This window comes from Ostrea edulis, chromosome 7 (genome assembly GCF_947568905.1).
Source record: "Ostrea edulis chromosome 7, xbOstEdul1.1, whole genome shotgun sequence".
NCBI classification, from domain to species: domain Eukaryota; kingdom Metazoa; phylum Mollusca; class Bivalvia; order Ostreida; family Ostreidae; genus Ostrea; species Ostrea edulis.
This window is the reverse complement of record NC_079170.1, coordinates 48,519,790-48,542,258: the sequence shown is the minus strand read 5'-3', so window position 1 is coordinate 48,542,258 and position 22,469 is coordinate 48,519,790. Positions and strand designations below refer to the sequence as shown.

Below are 22,469 nucleotides of genomic sequence, written 5' to 3'. Positions count from 1 at the left end.
TATTAATTGCAGGATGATAGCAATATCAATTTGAAAAGCAACTCAAGGGAAAAGATTCTGCAGTGAATGTAAATGTATGAAAGTGAAGATAATGAATAGTGATCAATTTCATAAAGAATTCAATTTTGAGAGTATAGGGCAAACAGACCCCTGCACACACTAGAGGTAGGGTCATGAGTCTAGGAGGAGTAAGCATCCCCTAGCTTCATCCAGTCTTGAGAATTATTATACCCCCCGCAAACGAAGTTAGGGGGGTATATTGGAATCACTTTGTCCGTCTGTCCGTCCGTTTGTCAGTAGACGCAATTTGTCCGAAGTTTATTTCTAATACCGCTGGACATATTTGATTCAAACTTTATGGACATCTTCTATATATTATGTAGTTGTGCATCTCCTATTTTCATTGAAATATTGTAACAGTTATAGAAGTTACGCACATTTTCTTTTCATCTTGGGGGTTGCGCACTTTGTCCAGAGTTTAATTCTAATACCGTTGAACAGATTTGATTCAAACTTTATTATCATCTTATATATATAATGTAGTTGTGCATCTTCTATTTTCATTGAAATATTTTAACAGTTATGGAAGTTACGGACATTTTGGGGTTTGGCATCTACATACTGTATCTGCAATCTTGTGACTTCTCGGTAAAACATAAAGTGGCTCATGTGTGTTGAATACTTATTTGTCATATAGTATTTATAATCTCAACTATCCCTGGCAATGGGATTCATAGTAAACTGCCTTTATTGCAGCTACTTAGAGTTGTTATACCAGTGGAAAAGATTACAATAATACCAATACTTGAGCTGATGTCATTTATTTACTGACAAAATCAATGACAAAGTAAAGTTGGCATAACATAATGATCTTTAACAAAGTGAATATAAACTAAAGACTAGAAGAGTTGACCAGGGATTTGCAATCATACAGCCTAAAATGTGCCAAATAGTATTCATTGTTTATATTAAGCATATTTTTAATATTTCATGTACTGCTATACTGTAGAATATACATTTCTGCATTCACATTGATTGACCTGTAGATAATGTGAAAATATCCAATGTGCTTGCATTAAATATTTCCCATCATCTTATATGTCCCGCGGGGGTATTAGTCCCATTAGGACAGTTCTAGTTCAGACTGGTGTCAAAGTTAAGTATAACACATACCACATGATAGGTCCTTACACAAACACCCAGAACTGGGATTTCAAAGGTAAAGTTTCAAAATGGTGAGCAGTCCAACAAGACTGAGAATAATGTCTGCTGACATTTGTATTCTTGTTTCAGAAGTAATCATGGTAATGAATTTTTTATTTAATTACATGTATAATGACCACAATTTATTTTGTATATTTTTGAAGCTGAAAATGTGTGCACAGCACAACAAAGAGCAACCTGTGATGGTGGTAGCGGCCGAGCAACATGTGCCGTGTCTAATGGCCAGGTGTACTGTACTTGTCCCAACGGTTATGCCCTCAATGCAACAAAATACTGTATAGGTAATGTACATATTAGAATTATAAAATTAGTTTTATGTTTGGAGCAAACTTGTGGTAAAGATGTGTTTGATATATGTGTTTGTTGGAGACAGAATGCTCATCTATTTAGCTATACCCAAGGTTCTCAGAAATGAAAGAATCTACATCCAACATGGAAGAAGTCCACATCACACTTTGGTGAACAAATACATTGAGAGGGTTAGCTAGACTGTTAGTGTATACTGTTAAGAGTTAGCTAGACTGTTAGTGTATACTGTTGAGGGTTAGTTAGACTGTTAGTGTATACTGCTGAAGGTTAGCTAGGCTGTTGGTGTATACTGTTGAGGGTTAGCTAGACTGTTAGTGTATACTGTTGAGGGTTAGTTAGACTGTTAGTGTATACTGTTGAGGGTTAGTTAGACTTTTAGTGTATACTGTTGAGGGTTAGCTAGACTGTTAGTGTATACTGTTGAGGGTTAGCTAGACTGTTAGTGTATACTGTTGAGGGTTAGGTAGACTGTTAGTGTATACTGTTGAGGGTTAGTTATAGTCCAGTCATAATACTAATTAACCCAGAACAAATTGCAACAGAAAAAATAAATGCGTAAAAACTTTGAACTATATCCCTAGAACACCCCCATCAAAAATCGCCACATAAATATTTTGTCTAAGTAAAATTATAACAATTTTTAAATGTTGCTAATTTTGTTAAATGAAAATAACGCCATTGGGCCGCCATAACCAGTTCCGAATTTTATAAAAAAAAAAAAAAAAAAAATTCCGGAGATAGCAAGACAATGGAAATCATGGTTTAAAAAGAGTCGAAATTGAATTTTTTTTCGTAAGTTTTATATACAAATGTACAAATAGTTCATATCTTAGTTGATATACCTCATAATTCAGCACCGATAAACTTTTATTTACTTTAAATAAACACGAAATCCATACATAACAGACGCTACTCATCCATAATGCACTAAAGTAATATAAAACCGTTATTTATCCGTCTTTAACCAATATTGGGCGTATTTCAAATGATATTTAGTCAAGGATATTCTAGTTTAACTTCAGACGATCATAATCAAAAGTATTCCGTACCAAAATAATTCGAAATCCGACAGAAGGGGGATGCAGACGAAAAATAAATCTATGGAACGCGTGTTTAACAAAAAGGTACCGAGAAATTTCGTTATTTACGTTTTTCCATTTTATTCGAGAAAATACTTCTTAATTAATGTCAAAACATTTATATATTATTTTGTTTGATATTCAATAAATTATTTGTTGCAATTTTGAAAGAGAAAATCTACCGAACGCTTGTTTAACAAGAAAGTAAAACTTAGAAATTCTGTTAAGCGATTTCAAACTCGGGGTGTTGTTCACTTTGTTGTTGTTTTTGAGCATCACTGAAGAGACATTGTTTGTCGAAATGCGCATCTGGTGCATCAAAATTGGTACCGTATAAGTTTTACTTTATATACATATTTTGACAACAGAAAATGCTAAACCCCAATAGCTTCTGGAACTTTACATCTGTGCTCCTACTGTGGTTTCGTCCAGGGCCCACGAGAGGCAGGGGGTTAAGATGACCCTCCAGACTTCCTGCCTCCTTTGGCATGCACATCATTTCGTTCTAGCTACGGCCCTGCATTCACATTGTCGGATACCCACGGCTGATCTCGTCTTCTACTCATCAGATGAGTAAAAGACGAGATCAGCCGTGGGTATCCGACAAGACATTCAGGACATTATGCAAATTACAATTTATATTCTGTAACAAAAGGTATGTGTACTATACAGATGTATAAATAAAAATTATATATGTTGTGGTGCTTCTCTTTGTTGAGAAATTAGCTTTACAGGTAATACCTTAAGGTGGATCACTACACCAAAATTTTACCTGGCTCGTTAAAGTATCTCATATGATATATAATTTCATAACAAAAATATCATATAAGATAATTTAGAGATTGTATCACTTTTTTGATGGCGAGAGATCATACTTTATAATGATATGAGATGCTTTAATGCGCCATTAAATAAAATTTTAGAGTAGCAATTCGCATAACAATAACTTTATCAGATATATGCAAGGTGAAGATAACGAACAGTGATCAATCTCATAACTCCTACAAGCAATACACAATAGATAGTTGGGCAAACACGGACCCCTGGACACACCAGAGGTGGGATCAGGTGCCTAGGAGGAGTAAGCATCCCCTGTTGACCGGTCACACCCGCCGTGAGGCATATATATATGAGAGAATTTTGATTTATTGTTTCTTGTTTAACGTCTCTCGGGAGAATTTTTCACCCATATGGAGACGTCACCAAGACCGGTGAAGGGCTTCAACTTTAGACCTTTGCTTGGTAATTACGGTCATTGAGCAGTGAGGGTTGTTTAGCGTGCCACACCTACTGTGACACGGGACATCCGTTTTTAAGGTCATCTCCGAAGACCCGTGACATTCACACCTGATGCCGAGCGTTTGACAATGGAACTGTCACTACCTATTTTAACGACTTAGTTCTGTCACGCCCGGGATTCGAACGCTCTAACCTATAGATCAGTGTGGCGGAGAGGGAAAATTTTAGTGTATATTCAATTTAAAATAACATTTCAAGGATAAATAGCCCTAGGAATTACATGTACAACATCGGTTGAAGTGCACACTTTTCCACCAACGTCAAATGCAACAAAATATCATTCTCTTAGAGCATTCTATCAATGGACTGGTAATGACGAAAACATGAATTTGACGGACTTTGGGTGGACCATTGAAGGGAATATGTGCTTACCTGTAAGATCAGCCATGCTTCCTGCACCTGACGAACTCTTAAAAACAATTTATGTAGATGCAAAATCAGTTGTGATACCAAACGTTGCAACTGCAGAAAACATGGACTAGAATGCTCACTAGCATGTACCGAGTGTCGAGGCACAACTTGCGTGTACGATTTTAGCCCAAATGAAGATTCCGATTCCGAGGATTCATAATATTAAAAACAGTAAGATATAGGAATAAAGATGAAATGTAAAAGATAGCTGTGAATCAAAACATTATGATAACTTTGTTAAACGTTATCTAAGAGGCTTACAAAATAGAACTTGCTTTGTCATGTTTATGAGAGTTAATTATCAATCTTAGCTGTTGGAAATCACATTTCTGTCTAATTTTCACCAAAAATGACGTTTTTGTCCCATAAAATACGTATGTATGGTACTAGAAATTAAATTGTTGTTCCTTATGATGCAGTGTTTAGTTTTCAAATAACTAAAATGGACTATTTTTCAGACTAAAGCTTTGTATTTATGATTTCCATTTTTTTGCGATTTTTCTTCAAAATTCGTGATTTTTACCTAAAAAATCTATATAATGCAAATTTCAATTGATGGCGATTTTTATTATACCATAAAGGACACTATAAGCTATCCAAAAAACATAAAAACATTTCTGTTGCAATTAGTTCTAGGTTCAGCACAATCTGGCGTAGAATGACTGGACTATTAGACTGTTACTCTGTTAGTGTATACTGTTGAGGGTTAGCTAGACTGTTAGTGTATACTGTTGAGGGTTAGTTAGACTGTTAATGTATACTGTTGAGGGTTAGTTAGACTGTTAGTGTATACTGTTGAGGGTTAGTTAGACTGTTAGTGTATACTGTTGAGGGTTAGCTAGACTGTTAGTGTATACTGTTGAAGGTTAGCTAGACTGTTAGTGTATACTGTTGAGGGTTAGTTAGACTGTTAGTGTATACTGTTGAGGCTTAGTTAGACTGTTAGTGTATACTGTTGAAGGTTAGCTAGACTGTTGGTTTATACTGTTGAGGGTTAGGTAGACTGTTAGTGTATACTGTTGAGGGTTAGCTAGACTGTTAGTGTATACTGTTGAGGGTTAGTTAGACTTTTAGTGTATACTGTTGAGGGTTAGCTAGACTGTTAGTGTATACTGTTGAGGGTTAGTTAGACTGTTAGTGTATACTGTTGCGGGTTAGCTAGACTGTTAGTGTATACTGTTGAGGGTTAGTTAGACTGTTAGTGTATACTGTTGAGGGTTAGTTAGAATGTTAGTGTATACTGTTGAAGGTTAGCTAGACTGTTGATGTATACTGTTTAAGTCTGCTGTTGTTTAGTTGTTTTCTTATTAATTGGTTTTCAGTCAAAATGAGACATGCATAATTTAAAACACCACATTGGAGTTGAGTTTAATTTACAGAAGACGTACTTGTTACACATCACGGGTGAGAGAATTTATTTTCTCTCTATTTATAGTTAAATGGCTTTTTACAATCAAGTGTTGTTTTGATGTGTGGCATGAATTTTCTTTACATTGGTTGATTGTTCTACTCAGTTTTTAAATGTATTGTCCATCACTATCAGAAAAATGTGCCCCAAGCTTCTTAAATGTATGGATATTTTTGTCATTCTCCATTTTTTGGTCAAGTTCATGAATTTCATACACATATTTGACATGTTTTTCAAGTGAAATTTTAACTTTTATTTATGTTTCTGAATGGAAATAGGCAAAATTAATCAATATGGTAAAAGCAAACAAATTATCCTTTTAATTAAGTTTTATTTTTCACATTCCCACATGAAATGTTCCATATCATGAGGTGTTGAAACCACAGGCACTCGATGTTTTAAATATCTATAATAATAATAAGAAGAAATGTCTTCCTATAAACAAAATATTCACAAGGTATTATATCACGCCGCCATCTTGGTTTTCGTTTTTACCAGCTACATCAATTGTAATTTTCGTTGGAAAAAAAAAGAAGTGAGTCATAACTTAATAGTGGAGGATTATTTGAAGATCATACTAGGCACAGCGATTGATTATGATCAGATGGCACAGAAGTTGTGTATGATCAAACAGGAAATCATGACCTTTAATCATGGTCTTTTGCTGCAATCAAAGTCACTGATTAAAATGTTAATGTTACAATGGTTGTCTAAACTATGATTTTGTGATGCAGAAGTATTTGAAAGAATTGAAAATCACATTCGATCATATGAACTAGACTCAGTGATTGAAAGATCTATACACTCATATTTCAGATATTGATGAGTGTGCCACTAATGCTGATGTTTGTGTTGATGCCAAGAGTGACTGTGTCAACCAAGTAGGGGGATACAAGTGTCAGTGTAAATCAGGATACCGGGCACTCAACAATTTCATCTGTGCAGGTGGGTAACTTACAAGGCAATCTACCATGTAGAGTTTTTCAAGAGGATCAGTTAAGGAGAATGTTACACCAAAGAAATTTGATGTGGATGAAAATTGGAGGATATGTACAACTATTTTGAAATTGAAAACCATCAAATTCACTTTATTTAGTCAAAAAATGCAGTTTTAATAGAAAGTACCGGTAATATGGGAAAAAAAGTGAAATATCCCTACTGGACTCGAATCCGCAATTTACAGTTCAGCAATTGACACGCTAACCTACTAAGCTACTCAGATATAGGCGCATTTAAATAAAAAAAAAACTGCTGATATTTATGGTCTCATCTGTGTTTTGAAGGAAGTCGGCCATTATTACGATGTAGTACACCTCCTTAACATGGAGATATCGAAAAAGTTGATATACGGTAAAAGAAGTAAATTGACTTGGGGAATATTTAGGAGATTTTTATAGAAAAAGTAGGTGAAATCTTGGGCTTTATTAGCTCCATTGAGCCAAAGGTTCAAGTGAACATTTCTGATAGAAATTTGCCAGTAATTATCGTGAGCTTTTCACAACCATGTCATCTTCAGAACCACTGGGCCATTGTTCAGCCAAACTTGGCGTAGGATATTCTTGAGTAAAGGATCTATTCAAGTTTGTTCCATTAGATTTCTACTGAGAAATACTTGAGGGGGATGGGGTGTCTTAATATCCTCATCTCTAGAACTACAGGACCATGACTAGTTATATTAAGTCATTTGTAAACCTGTGGGACTTGGGTTGGGTCACAATAAGGGATCAAAATGTTTCATGGGAATAAAAAAAAAAAAGGGGGGGTATAAAAAATCTTTTGAAAATATTCTGATGAAGAACAGCAGCACCGGGGTGACTCAAGTGAGCATTGTTGTCCATGGGCCTCTTTGTCATTTTAAAAAAAGAATTTGGTATATTTTATAGCTGAAAATTTATGATGGTCATGATAAAATATATTTTTCCTTTTACGCTCTGAAGATTGATATTTTCTTAATGTTTGGAATTGATACTGGAGTACTTCTTTGACTTAATCTTTTCAGACATTGATGAGTGTGCATCATCAAGCAGCAACAACTGTACAAGTCCTGCCACCTGTCGGAATAATGAGGGAGGTTATGTGTGCACATGTCCCTCAGGCTACTCTAAATCGGGTCAATATGGCTGTAGTGGTAAGTCACATTGGGCAAGTATATATAGGGATAAGTTATTTAGGGATGTAATGCCTTTTAAAAGTGCCTTAATCTGAGACAGTGTACAGGATGTCTTAAGAATTTCTTGAATTGCAAACACTGGCAAGCCAGTAAGTTGAGTAACCAATGTATTTCTGTACTAGAAATTTTTGAAACATAATTAGCAAAGCTAAGTGGGCCTTAGAATTTTCAATGAGAATTCTGTTAAATTTATGGCATGAGGAGCAGAATATTATTATTATTATATATATACTATATATTAATTAGTTAAATTCAGTTCATGTACTAATATTAATTGAGAAAGGGGGTAAATTGGTTTGGACCTGTAGGTTAGTCAATTGGTCGGTGCGGTAATCCAGGTGTTGTCCACTCATTAAGAACCCTTTGCTTGACAGACATAAACTTGTTATACTGCTTTTGAGTAAATGGCCCTATTGCTTTTGAGATCACAAGGTCATGGGTCAATCTACTCTGGGGATAGGAAGATATTGTCTGCTCAGTATCTTGAGATCCCTTTGCTTGACAGACATCAAACTTGTTACACTGGTTCCCCCAAGAACTTGATGTCCTCTATTGATTTTAAGGTCAAACTGACATGTATGTAGCAAGATATCGGACTGTCAATATAAGATTACAAGAGTTTTTAATTTGTTGGATTAATGTGTATACTACTCAAGTTTTCTCTGTTGTAATATTTAGAGCTTGCTGTGTTCACTGTAATAAATTTATTGTTCTATGTCCTTCTGAGAATATTTTACTTATTGAGACAACTCCCAGCTTTAGGTGTCGAATTCAATGGACTTTGTGTGGGTCTACCATTATAAAGGGCTTTGTCTGCCAAAACTCAGGAATAGGAATAATATGATTACTAATGACCTCTACAACCTGGTGTTCTCAAAACATGAAATACTATAAAATCCCAAGTTTTCATTAGGGTTAAATTTTCCTTGTATTTATGGTATAGACATACATGCACTATGATGACTTTGAATTCAGAATAAGAACTTTTTTCAGACAACAATGAATGTGCTTCAGTTTCCACCAATTCCTGTGATAGACAATATGGAACATGTAGTAACACCCCAGGAGGCTACACTTGTTCATGTAACAAAGGCTTTACTGGAAATGGATTTGTGTGTGCAGGTTGGTAAATATTTGGAATGTATTTAATTAAATAAAAGCATCCTCATGTAGATTCTGTAACTCCAGGATAGACAATAAGGGATGGTTGTTTGGTAAGGTAAATCATATATCATATTTATGCCCTCTTTTAAAACGAGGGGCCATATTGGTTTACACCAGTCAGTCAGTAGACGAAATCAGTCAGTCAATAAACCAAATGTTGTCTTCTCAATATTCCAAGAACATTTTGCTTGACAAACATCGAACTTGGTACACTGGCAGCCCCTGAAGAGTGGATAACCTTTACTGATTTTGTAGTCACAAACTCGAATTTCAGGGATCAAACTGCTTCAACCACATTTTGTCCTATTGCTTTGGATACCTTCCATGCCATCAAATTGATTCTGATGACATTAAAATATCTTTGGCATTATTACACGCTTATATATTCAGACCTTTAATACAACCCTTTACACCGGCATATTTTCATAAGGTGCTAACAAGCATCGTTGTTTATGCCCTTGCGTATTTTCAAAAATGAAATTAATTTCTTAAATGTAATGGATCTACATGTAAATTACATGTAAATAAGTTATAATTGAATATATATGGTATAAATTCACATGATTCTGAAATTGTCAGATTTGAACGAGTGTGCATCAAGTTCAACAAACAACTGCACCCAGACCTGCTCAAACAGCATTGGAAGTTACACCTGTTCCTGTCTGAGTGGCTACACATTGGCAGCAGATGGATTTACATGTAACGGTAGGTATCTGACATCTTCCATTTGGTGTGTATGTGTGATACATTTCATTCAAATGTTAATTACATGTAGTACATATCAGATCAGTGCTTAAATAAATAAATAAATGTTTTTTCGGGATATACATACATATATAAATACCAAGAATAACCCATGAAAGTTCGATACCTTATTTCCAATGGGGTCCTTTGATGCACGGATGTTTGCGCTAGGGGGTCATTTATGTTGGAGGAAACCGGAGTACCCGGAGGAAACCCACGTGTCCGAGTGGGCGACCGCCATACCCTCTCACGTACAACCCCTGCTGATCACGAGGATCGAACTCAGGTCGCAACGGTGAGAAGCGAGAGCACTACCTCTGCGGTAATCAGACACCCATTTGCTTTTGATTTGTAATCAAGAGGTTGTGACTTTGAGTCCTGTTTTTACCATGGCCGTGTCAAACTTCAGACAGAAATGTTGATAGCGATTGCTCCTTAAATGCTCAGCAATACATTTAGCATTATGAATCATCGGTCTGTTGGATATAATCTTAACAACAGAGGTCCCATATTAAGACATGCATTGGCAGGTTAAAGAACCCTCACTGCTATAGCCCCGCGCATTAGGAATAGGTCTATATTTCTTCACCTACAGCTGGTGACATCTCGGTATCGATGAAAAATTCTCAGAAGAACATAAATCTTTTAACAGTATATGCATATTTGCTTGATGAATTAGTATTATGAAACTAGTTTTGCAGATGTTGTATATTGTATGCCTGAAAAGATTGTTGGCATAAATTATGCAAGTACATGTAGAGATATATATATATATATATATATATATATATATATATATATATATATATATATATATATAATATACTTGAGTATAGTTGACCCTTGTAGCAACTAGTGTACAATTGATGGAATATTAGGAAATATATCAGCCCAGGTCTCTAAAGGTGCTTAGGAAAAGCCAAAGTAAAATCAAAAGAAAGAAAAAATAAAGGATTCATTGTGGTTAAGTTGGCAAATCTCTACTGACTCATGATAATAAGCACAATAACAACCACTTATGATATATGAACACCTAATGATAAATTATTTCCTTAATGGGAAGTCACAATGAATCCTTAATGATGCAACTTATTCTCGAAGGTGTTACTGCATGGAAACATATGTTAATTGCCCTAGTCATAAGATGGCCAAGCAGTCTTGACATCTTTCTGTCATTCCATCGTAGTTTTATTTTCTAGATTTTTTCACTTTGCATACGGATATGTAGCTGATCTTTTATGTATAGTTGTATATTCACGAGTTACAGAATTAGTGTTACTCTTATAAACACTTTCAGCATAGATGAAGCCCTTGGATATAAGAATTTTCTTATTAATTATATTCTTTAACTATTAGTTGGGTTTTTTTTAAGCTCACTTGAGCTGAAAGCTCAAGTAAGCTTTTTTGATCACCTGCTGTCTGTCTGTAAACTTTTCACATTTTCGACTTCTTCTCCAGAACCACTTGGCCAATTTCAACCAAACTTGGCAAAAAGCATTCTTCGGTCAAGGGCTTTCAGTTTCGTTCAAATGAAGGGCCATGCCCCCTTAAAGGGGGAGATAATGTTTAAGAAAATGCAGAAGTAGGGTGGGGTCATTTGAATATCTTCTCAAGAACCACTGGACCAGAAGAGCTAGAATTTACATGAATTCTTCCTTACATAGTGCAGAGTCAAGTTTAAATCATGACCACTGGGGGTACGATGGGGCCACAATAGCGGTTGAAAGTTTTTTATGTAAATATTTAGAGAAAATCGTTAAAAATCTTCTTCTCAAGAACCATTGGGCCAAAGAAGTTTACAATTACATGAAAGCTTCCTGACATAGTGCAGATTCAAGTTCGTAAAAATCATGGCCCGTGGGGGTAGGTTGTGGCCATAATGATGAAAGTTTTACATGCAAATATATACTAGGGAAAATCTTTAAATATGGGCCAAGGTGACTCAGATGAGCAATGTGGCCCATGGACCTATTTTTCTTTCTTTCAAGAAACCCAGGCCAGATATTGAATTGGTATATTGTTGCATATTGATTATAGTTACCGATCAAATTTAGGTTTTATTTGAACTACTTTCAGTGGAAATATGTCACTTATACTTGGAGAAGTTTTCCAGGTGCAGTTTAATGTTTACAAACAATGCATTATAATAGATGTTGTTACAATGTGGTTGCTACTGTATATATATAATTGTCATTAATGAGCTGATATTTAAGTCAATCCTAAGTCGTAGTCTGTAATTAATGATTCTTTTTTAAATTGAAGAAGTATCCTTAGTGCATAGTTGCTATATCATTAACAGTTGCAACAGGGCCTTATGCAGTGTTTCATTTCAAAAATAATATTATATACTTACATCATGTGTATGTGAAGATAACTAAAAAAGACATGCTAGTTTGAATTAAATTATCCTGGCTCATTTGTAAGACTTAGTTATTTGATCAGTTTCAACAATTAGTCTGTTTTTATTCCAGATGTAAATGAATGTAATAGCACTAGTGCCAATGGTTGCTATAGCAACAACTTTTGTACAAACACTCAGGGAAGGTACGCATGCTCCTGTCCCACTGACTACCGCCTTAAAGGGGACGGAAGAACTTGTCAATGTAAGTATTACTGATCCTTGATATTGTGTGCATGATTAATCAGAATACATGTGTATACAGTGCTCCCCCATGATATTGCCATAGGTGCCTTTTCCTCCAACACAAAAGCTTACAGAATTCATTTAATGTATGCATTAGTAAATATCACCAATCAGAGTGAACCTTACAATTAAGATTTGTCACCATTGAAACAGTGATTTTTATTTCAATGTTGAGAAGAACCTTTTGTTGCATATTAAAAAATGGCTTGACTTTAAAGCAAATAAATTGAAAAACATGGCTGATCCTAAAATTCCATGCTTGTTCAAAAACTAAGATTTGCAGTGCTCATGCACTTTGTAATTTGTTTAAGGACTATGAAACTTGAAAATGGTTGATAGCGTATAGATTATTTATCTATTTATTATTGCAGCCATTTATCAGTGTGAAAGTAACCATGGATGCAGCCATACTTGTGGAAGAGTTAATGGGATAGATACTTGTTCTTGTCCCACTGGTATGGTACTAGATAGTACTAACAAAACCTGTGTAGGTAAGTATTACAGTGTTTCACCTGGATGTTTTATATCATAAAGGAGGATGTGTAGAGGTATCAATTTAGTGTGTGTATGAAAGACATTAAATTTTCTTCAGTAAGTGATACATCATTATGTTTTGGCATCATCCCAGCAGTTATCCCTCAGGACTCAATTCCACAAAAGTTACTTAAGTTTAACTGATAGTTAACGTCCAGTTAATGTTATATAAACGTAAGAGTTAATGACAATTTAATTGTCAGTTAGAATTAACAAACCTTTGTGCAACTGGATCTTGGGGAATATCAAAGAAAATGACAGTTTCACAAATTATCATAGAATGCAATAGAACAGATTAAAATGACAGTTTCACAATATCATAAAATGCAAGAGAACATATTTGGGCTTTGACTGAATATTACTGGGGTAGATAATTTATATCCTTTATTAGGTCAGTATTATACAATTGTGGACATGCTTAGGTCATAATGCAAGATGGTCAAAACCCAGGGTTTTGACTCTAGGATGGGTCCAGATTAGTCATATTTTTCAATGTTGATACACATATTATATAAAGCCTTTCATCAGTATATGCACTTTGGAAGGCATATAAGTTTTAAGGACACATCTTGGTTTATACTGTTGCTGAACATTAGAATTTAGATTAGATATATTCAGAACAGGAATGTTTTTCTAGATTTCATAGCCCTTGGTAGTAATACTTTTAACTAGTACCCAGGTGACCGATTAGGCCTGTGGGCCTGTTGTTCAAATTTCCAATTCATTTTTACCCGATGTTGAAATCCAGTGTTCTATTCACCTGAACGGTGTGTGCAGGTAAACCCTAATGTTCTATTTTTAAGGTTGTTGATTCTCAGCCAATAGGAAAGCAAGAAATTTAAAAAGGTTGCAGGATTTGAAAATGATATCAATGTAGTCAAACAGGCATAGATATTTTGGGTACTGATTTAGAAGCTAATATAGCAGTTTGTCAAGCTGCATGTGTGGTTTTAATTATTTTCATTTTGTTAGTACCAAAAATTTTCACTTCAACCCTACTAGTTTAGTCTGTTATAAGATAAGTTTTATTCCAATTTTGGGCCCAGAGGGCATAGCAGCAAGACAGTTTATAAAGAAGGAAATTTCAAAAAAGAAAAAAATGTACAACATTAGCTACAGGTTACATGGACTGCAAAGTACATGTTGATGTAGCATGTTGGGGAAACGAGTACATACTTATATGAAATGCTAATCATGTGTATACACAAGTAAATGGACAATATCAGTATTATACCAACATATGAATAACAAACTATAATGATTTTTGCAGTGTAACTTCGTGATTATCAAAATAAATGATTTTTTTAAAATTTACATCAATGTGCTGTTTTCACTGCTTTTATCAAGTAACAAAGGCTTACTTGGGAAGATCATATAAACTAAGGAACATAAAAAATTAAACAAAGTTCTAAGGTATGATTGACATGTCCTAAATCAGTCTTTTGTATTGCATGTTTTCCACCCAAACTTTTCATAGTGAATGCTTGATTTTTTTAATGTGAATGTGCTCATTTGAATGTAATTCTTGAACAATATTTTTTATGAATGTAGATAAAAATGAATGTGCCTCAGAAGCGGACAACCTGTGCAGAATTGCCAACAATGTGATCTGCTTGGACACTAATGGTTCTTATGTCTGTAACTGTGTCAACAGTTCCTATGTCAAAACTCAGCAGACTGTCTGTACTGGTATGTGGATTAATTCATTGTTTGATTAATTAATTAGAGGATATCATCTGATGCTATTACTGGCTTATTAAGAGAAGGGATTGTAAACAATTACTTCATAGAGAAAATAATATTAAGGGCTCAATCATCACAATTTGTAATAGTGGCCGTCATTGATTTGACTCTCTGTTTATTAGGACATAAAGTATGTGTTATTTCTCTTTGAATTTTCTGCATACCTACAAGGCAGTGGATATTTCTGTACTTTAGCTCAAATTATACTGTACATTTCTTGAAAGAGTGTTTAAAGTTCATATTTTACATATAAAGTTGTATATGGCCAGATGGTGTGTCTTGATCCTAGCTGACACAAGGTCATTTAGACAAGGTCATTTATGAAAAACTTTAATTTTTTGTGCAATCATTTCTTTATAATGGAGAAACATTGAGCATTTATACTTGATACTAATGTTGCTTATAGTCAGATGATGTGTCGTAAACCTGACTCAAAATAATTTTTTAAAGATCAAGACAACCAAGCATACTTATTGAGGCACATGCTAGATATTAAAGGTCACTAAATAGGTCATTGGTGAAAGGAAATATTTAGATCTTAACTTTGTGGTAGAGGCATAAGAACTTGGACTAGACATTTTTTTCTGGTCACATTCAATTTGTTTGTTATGAGGGTTATTCCAGTAATATATACAAGGAATGGGGGCTCTTGAAAATTAGGATGACCACCCATAGAAGTGATTTTGGTACACTCCTATCCACCTAGAGGCAAATAATGAACCTTTATGGACACTAATAAAAGCAACGTTAATTTATTCGAAAAGTAGAATTTTAAATATTCCCAAATCAGATTTTTTTTCCCAATCATACAGCACAGCATACTTTTTCATCTTGATATCAACTTTATTTCAGTATTCAATACATGCAATTCCCTTTATGCATAATTTACAGATTGCCTCTGTCAATTATTTTCTCACAAATTACCTTGGTATATGGTTTGGTAGAATAACCACCCATAGAAGCAATTTTTGTGCAAAAGCCACCCACCATAGAATCAGTATCCTACCAATGTGAACCACCCATAGATTTTTTTTAAAAAACTTCCTTCCCCTGGTACCCAATATGTTTAAATGGAACAGCCCTGTGATAAAGCCAATGTCATTTGGACTTTGTCAAGGTCATTGATTCCAAAAGTTTAAAATCTGACCGAGAAGCTCACACTGTGCACATATTTGTTGCTTATATTGTGTGTCATAACTATGAATGTCTCTGTAACTTTGTAAATTATCAACATTTGTAGAACTTTGTATGAATGTTGCATTCAGATATTATTCTCTACTGTGGAGGAGTCCTCTGACTTAGCATCAGACCTATTCAACAGATAACATTGTATAGATAAAATAAGAAATGAAACTAGATTCATGTTGATATGACAACAGTTAAGTATATTCTGTTTGAACTATAATGATACAAATTTACTCCTTGGATAGTCATATATAAAATTTACACTTGGATAGTGATTGAAAGTGCACCATGCAAACTTGTGGAGTTGCTTGTGATTTTAAACTTGATGACTATTTAGATAAAAAAAATTAAAAGTGTTTTTAATCCTGTGACATCATTTCTAACAACTCTCTGATGAATTGTATGACTTACATATGTTTTGATTGGTTACAGATGCCAATGAATGTACACTGGGCACTGCCAGCTGTCCCGCCAATTCTCAGTGTGTCAACAAGGATCCAGGGTATGAGTGTCAATGTGTATCAGGCTACTCCAAAGTAGGGGCTCTATGTCAAGGTATGCCAGCATAGTGTGTGAAAATATGACAAAGTGTTGTAAAAAGAAAAAAGAATTAGTACCTGAATATCAGTATTCAATGAGAAAAAAAATTGTGAAACCACAGTATTTACAAACTAATTCTGTTACTTATTTTTGTTGAGTTAATTAAGTATATAAATTGATTTAAATGTTTTTATATTATTTATTTATAAAGCTATCTGAGAACATTGTGATAATGCTATATAATGTCAGTATAGATATAACACCTGTATATAAGAAGATTATAATTTGATCAACATTTTGTATAATGTATAAATTTATGTTTTTTTTATTACAGATATTAATGAATGTGCAGGTGCCAATGATTGCCACGCTAATGGCACTTGTACAAACACTGCAGGGGGATACACTTGTGCCTGTAATGCAGGGTTCTCGGGGAATGGCAGAGTATGTTCAGGTAGGCCTGTATGTCTGTCTGGTACATTCTACTACTCGCTAATGTGGTGCAAAGTAGAGTTTTTGTTTTGAGTGTTTATTCCTTGTGTGACCATCATTTATAAATACATAGGTATTTCTGATCTGTTAACTAGTGACACAATTCTACATTGTATTTTATAGTCCCCTACTGACGAAGTCGAAGGGGACTTAAGGTTTGCACTCTGTCTGTATGTCCGTCAGTACAATAAATCAGTTTTCCTCAATTGTTTTCTCTGTTCTTGCAGATATTTATTTGATATTCGGTACATTGCTTTGCCATAACAAGTTACAGATCAGGTTTGAATTTTGTCTTGATCCGTTGATTTTTCACCAAGTTATGGCCCTTGGGCTTAGAAAAATATTATGAATTGTCAGTTTACATCCATGTTTCTTATTTCTGTACATAAGAATACTACATTCATTAGAACATCTAGCAGAGTAATACAGCATAGTAATACAACAATGTAGTTAAATTAATCATTAATCACTTATATTTGATCCAAAATTCGCTGTCAAGGAATTTGCGTTACGTCTATCTAAATCGCCATTAATTTCCCATTGTTTCACAATTTTCATGAATAAACTAATTAATCAATTTCGTAATGCTCGTATTTGATAACTAATAATATTTCAAAGATTGTAAGTGAAGTATTTAACTTTTTTATGATCTTTTGTTTTTGTTGCAAATCAGTGGACATTATCTGTGACATTTTTTTCATCACCTGCAGAGATGACGTGTCATCGGCTTCACATAAAATCATTCTACCCAATTTTCTTGATTGTATTTTCAATATAAAATATCTTTCCTTTAAATGTGCCTGTTAAAAAGATATCCAATTTTTCTAAAATTAAGTTCTATTTATAGCAAGTATTGTTTTAATACTGTTTAAAGACCAGTGGGGTATCAAAATCTAAATTAATTGTTTGAAAAATAATCATCCTAATTTAATTTATGTTTCCGTGTTCAAACGGTACGTCTGTCTAAACATGCCAAATATGAAATAAATGAATGACCAGGTGACAAACATCCTGTTTTTACGATATTGTCTGGTCTTCGCTTTCATTTTTGGTAGAGACATGTGCGCGTGTTGGATCAGTTCCAAGAAAACAATGGACGAGGCGAACGTAGTAGGGGGTGTCTGTCACATGTTACATCACTCATTTTTGTGATTGCAAACTTTGTCGTAGATTTAAAGATGTTTCCTGAAACATTTATAACAGAGATTTATAACACAGATTTGGGTTGTTTGGAAAGGAATAAAAATTGAATTTCTTTTAAGTTGTAAATATTGAAGAACGCTACATTGACACAGGGTTTATGTCAATCTTTTGGATTGATCGTGTCCACAGTTACATCAATCTTTCCAAACAAGAATTGCCTAAATCTGTGTATTCAAAAATGTTCTTTTACATATGATTAAATTTCTATTTGATTGAGTGAAACTATATTGTGTCAAGAAATAACCGTAAAGTAAATTCTTTATAAAATTTCTTTAAAAAAATATATTATGGAAGATGTAACACGGACAATATTAGAAGAATTTATTATCGTAACATAGCCTCCGCCTGGATATCATGGCCTGATAGAAATAAAACTTGAAATGTTTCCTTTTTTTAAAGCTTTATGACCCGATGTTCATGTATTATTTTTGTACATAATTACTATAAAGCAGATTAATCACTTTATAAAGTTATTAACTTTCTCTTAATTACATGCTTGAAAACATCTGCATGTAAAAGAAAACAGTACAAATATTATTTAGAAAATAAATATAGTGGGTACATATATAAATCATCCCATAATAGACGTCTATAAATAGACCCACGTGCGTCAAGGGAATCCCAACATGGTGTATATCTCATACGCAACTGTCTAGTTTTAAGGCTGAAAGAGCATAAAACAACGAATTACTAAGAGGTATTTGATATTTTTATTTTTATTAAACTTATGGTACGGTACTGTTATAATAAAAACACAGCTTTACACAGATAAAACCACCGATGGTCTAAAAGTTTGAACTGGTCACGCGACTGTCACTTAATTGAAATGGCAGCATGGCGCGGTTATTTATAAACATTTATTTATAAACATCGATTTAAAATCAAATGATTTGGGTTAAAACAGGTGAAATAATTTATGATATGTCATACAGCCTCATAACTACATACGTGCGATGATTTAATAGCGTTTTTACGAGATGGAAAAAATATTGTAATTCGGACCATACAGCTTTAAGTTGTTATTTTATTGATGCTTCCTTTGATCTGATTCAGATTAAAAGCTTACAAATAAGAAAATCCTTAACAAGTAGGTTCGATGGAAGACTTTTAGTGTCCAGTGTTACGTCTTTTTTTTTTCAAATGAGCCAAAGCCATTGGTATATGGTTGTGCATACGTAACCAAAAAATGTTTGAAAGCAGGTGCAGTCCTTGAATGAATATTTTCTTCAATTTATTTCAATATTGGTGGTAATTTTCTTATATTTGTGTTGAAGTCTGTGTCCTGTTACATCTGGAACAGAAGGTGTTGAATTCATATAACAGTATTCAGATTTTACAGTAAATAAGAATTATAAACTTTTTTTAAATAGGAAGTAAAATGAAAGTCGCAATAAAGATATTTATATGATCTCTTATTTATAAATTTGATTTAAACTTGCAGTGTCCCTGTTACATCACTCTGTGTAAATGAATTTAATTTTAATTGTTTTTCAATTGTTTCAAGTGACACTATCTCGGCCTGCCTAGGTAACATGATACTGCAGATATCAATCTTCAATTTGCAACAACTTGTATTATTATACCTCATATAAAGAATCACTAGTAAAACAGAATCTGGTTGGCCGAGAAGGTCACGTGACCGTCGTGTTTGCCCTGCAACAAAACATCGTGTTCCACCCCTTCGGATATTTCTTGTTTCACTTTCGTGTCCAGTTAAATGAACAAACCCGAGTGTTCCGAATGACGCAGGCAACAACAAACACACAGCCTCGTGTATTTCCATATATTTAACGTCAAGGTAAACGAAGTTTATTGTGACGTCACAATAAGTTCGAGTCATTGTACTTTGATAGTTCGTAAGGCACAAAATATGCGGGTCTCTGCTATACATTTAAATCGCTTGGTTTTGGTTGGTAGAAAAAGCAAGCAAGTATTTCAGCATCCATGGAGAATGGAGATACAAAACTGCATGGTTATCATATCACTGTCATTCGTTGTTTGTACCGCCTAATACGTTGACAGCGCGGTGTTACTGTTAACGCAATCTCAGCTACATACAATGTATAGTTGAGCGGACTCCAATTTCAAATTTATTTTTGGAGTCTTGCTTTGTTTCGGTATAATAAACAATTTATTGCATGAATGTTCGGGAGATATGAATATTTATTCACCCAAGAAAATCATATTCCCCTCGGGCGTTGCCCTCATGGAATATGATTTTTCTGGGGTGAATAAATATTCATATCTCCCTCACTATCATGCAATAAATGTATATAGTGACATCTTTAGTTTGAAAAATTAGACGCAAAGCATTGAGTGATTTGTAACGCAAATTCCTTGACAGTGAATTTTGATCATTTCACAGTTCATCGACTTGGTTATAGACAAAAAACTAATATGGATTTGTCTATTTTCCTGGTCTAGTCTTTGTACCTGAATAGTAGTTGATTTCCAACCATTCCTATCCAGGTTCCCCATTTCCCCCCTTTATTACCATAACCTACCTAATGAACTTTGAATATTGTTGCAGTTCAAGAATTTTTGTAAACGATAGGGGACTATGTATTTCCATGCAATACTTTCAGAATGCTTGTTCAATATTTGTCTTAATTTGTCAGTGTCCGGTTGTTAATCCATCTGTCTATAAGAACTGTGAGAGATAGAACTTTCAATTTTAGTATTGAAGATGATTAAGAGCATAAATTATCAATGATCCCCTCTTTGCTGCATACTGATGTACTTGTATGTGACATGTGTATTCCATAGAACATTGTAGTTAATTGTATTACAATGGTCAAATAGCCTAGTGGTAAGGGCATTTGCTTCACAACCAGGAGATCGGGGTTCAATCCCAATCCCAGTGACGCATCACACTAAATAAGATGTTTAAAATACAGCGCTGCCTCAAAAATATTCGCGGAAAAACAAAATGGCGGACGTTGTAAACAAACTCTGTCTCCAAAATTTAGAGCTCAAATAAATACTTAAAATGATAAACAGACTTACTTTAATACTTTGTCAAGCAACCTTTGGAGCGAATGACTACCAGTATTCTCCTTGGAAGTGAATTGTATAAATTTTGGACATACTGGGGTTGATAAGAAGTCCACAGTTCGTTGATGGCGTTAAAAAGTTCATCTGGGGTCCTTATGTTTCGGGCGGTATATTGAAATTCTCTTTTAATGCGAAGCCATATATTTTCAATTATCTTTAGATCTGATGACTGGGCAGGCAACGTCAAACAGTTAATATTATTATTGTGTTTGTATTCCTCAATAATTCGCGCTCGATGTACAGGGGCATTGTCATCCTGAAACCGATAAATTCTGTTGGAGAAATGACGGGCTAAAACAGGCCAAAGATTATTTTCGAGAATTTCTTGATATTTTACAGCATTTATATTTCCGTTTACTTTACATAAAGTGCGAACACCATGCCAAGATATGCAACCCCATATCATTACCGTCACTCGCTTCTGAAATGAGCGACACATGCATTCCGGACGGTAAGCTTCATTTGCAGACCGCCACACATACACATGATTATTCTGTTCTATCACAATCTGTGATTCATCACTGAATATAACTTGCTTCCATTCATTCTGAACTGACCATTCTCTCCTCGCAAGACACCATGAAAGTCGTTTTTTTTCTATTTACCTCCCTGACTACCATTTTCTTCCTTACAACTCGCCTAAAAACCTTATTCCTGTGTAAAATCCTTTGGACAGTCTTGTGATGAACATTTACTGCACCTCCATCGTTGAAATTATTCGTTATGTCCCGTAATTGTCTTCCACAGTTTCTTTTTACTAAGCGCAAAAGTCTACTCTCTGCTCGTTTGGTAACTTTTCGAGGTCTCCCGGAACGGGGCAAATTTTCCACATTTCTCTTCTTGATGCAAAACTTTTGCCATATAGATCGAATTGTTGACTCAGATATATTCAACAATCTCTCAATGTCACAATTTCTGTGTCCCTCCCGTTTTAAATCAACCACCACTTGTCTAAGCTCAGTGCTAATTTCTTTCGACTTTCGTGCCATGTTGGAAATCACCGGTTGATAAAAATTAGCAGGCAACAACATTGGTACGTCACCTAGTCAGATGATTAGTCATGTGATACATGTACGGGAGAGAACTCAAAATTAGTAAACAATCATAGAATTCTAGCTGTGAATAATTTTTTAATTTGCTATCTAAAAAAAATCACGCCACCATTTTGTTTTTCCGCAAATACTTTTGAGGCAGTGCTGTAGGTAGTGACTGTTCCTTCACGAAGTGTCCAGCATTAGAAGTGAAAGTCACAGGTTTTACATAGGT

General features: G+C 34.5%; 1 protein-coding gene across 1 annotated transcript in view; it reads left to right on the top strand.

Moving 5' to 3' along the window:
* Positions 1-22,469, top strand: part of LOC130048704 (uncharacterized) — a 161,728-nt gene that overhangs the window by 132,845 nt on the left and 6,414 nt on the right. Inside the window, 10 exon segments of the mRNA XM_056145736.1 lie at positions 1,368-1,505; positions 6,547-6,675; positions 7,730-7,858; positions 8,894-9,022; positions 9,644-9,769; positions 12,280-12,411; positions 12,824-12,943; positions 14,538-14,675; positions 16,347-16,469; positions 16,789-16,908. Coding sequence (XP_056001711.1) covers positions 1,368-1,505; positions 6,547-6,675; positions 7,730-7,858; positions 8,894-9,022; positions 9,644-9,769; positions 12,280-12,411; positions 12,824-12,943; positions 14,538-14,675; positions 16,347-16,469; positions 16,789-16,908 — 1,284 coding nt within the window.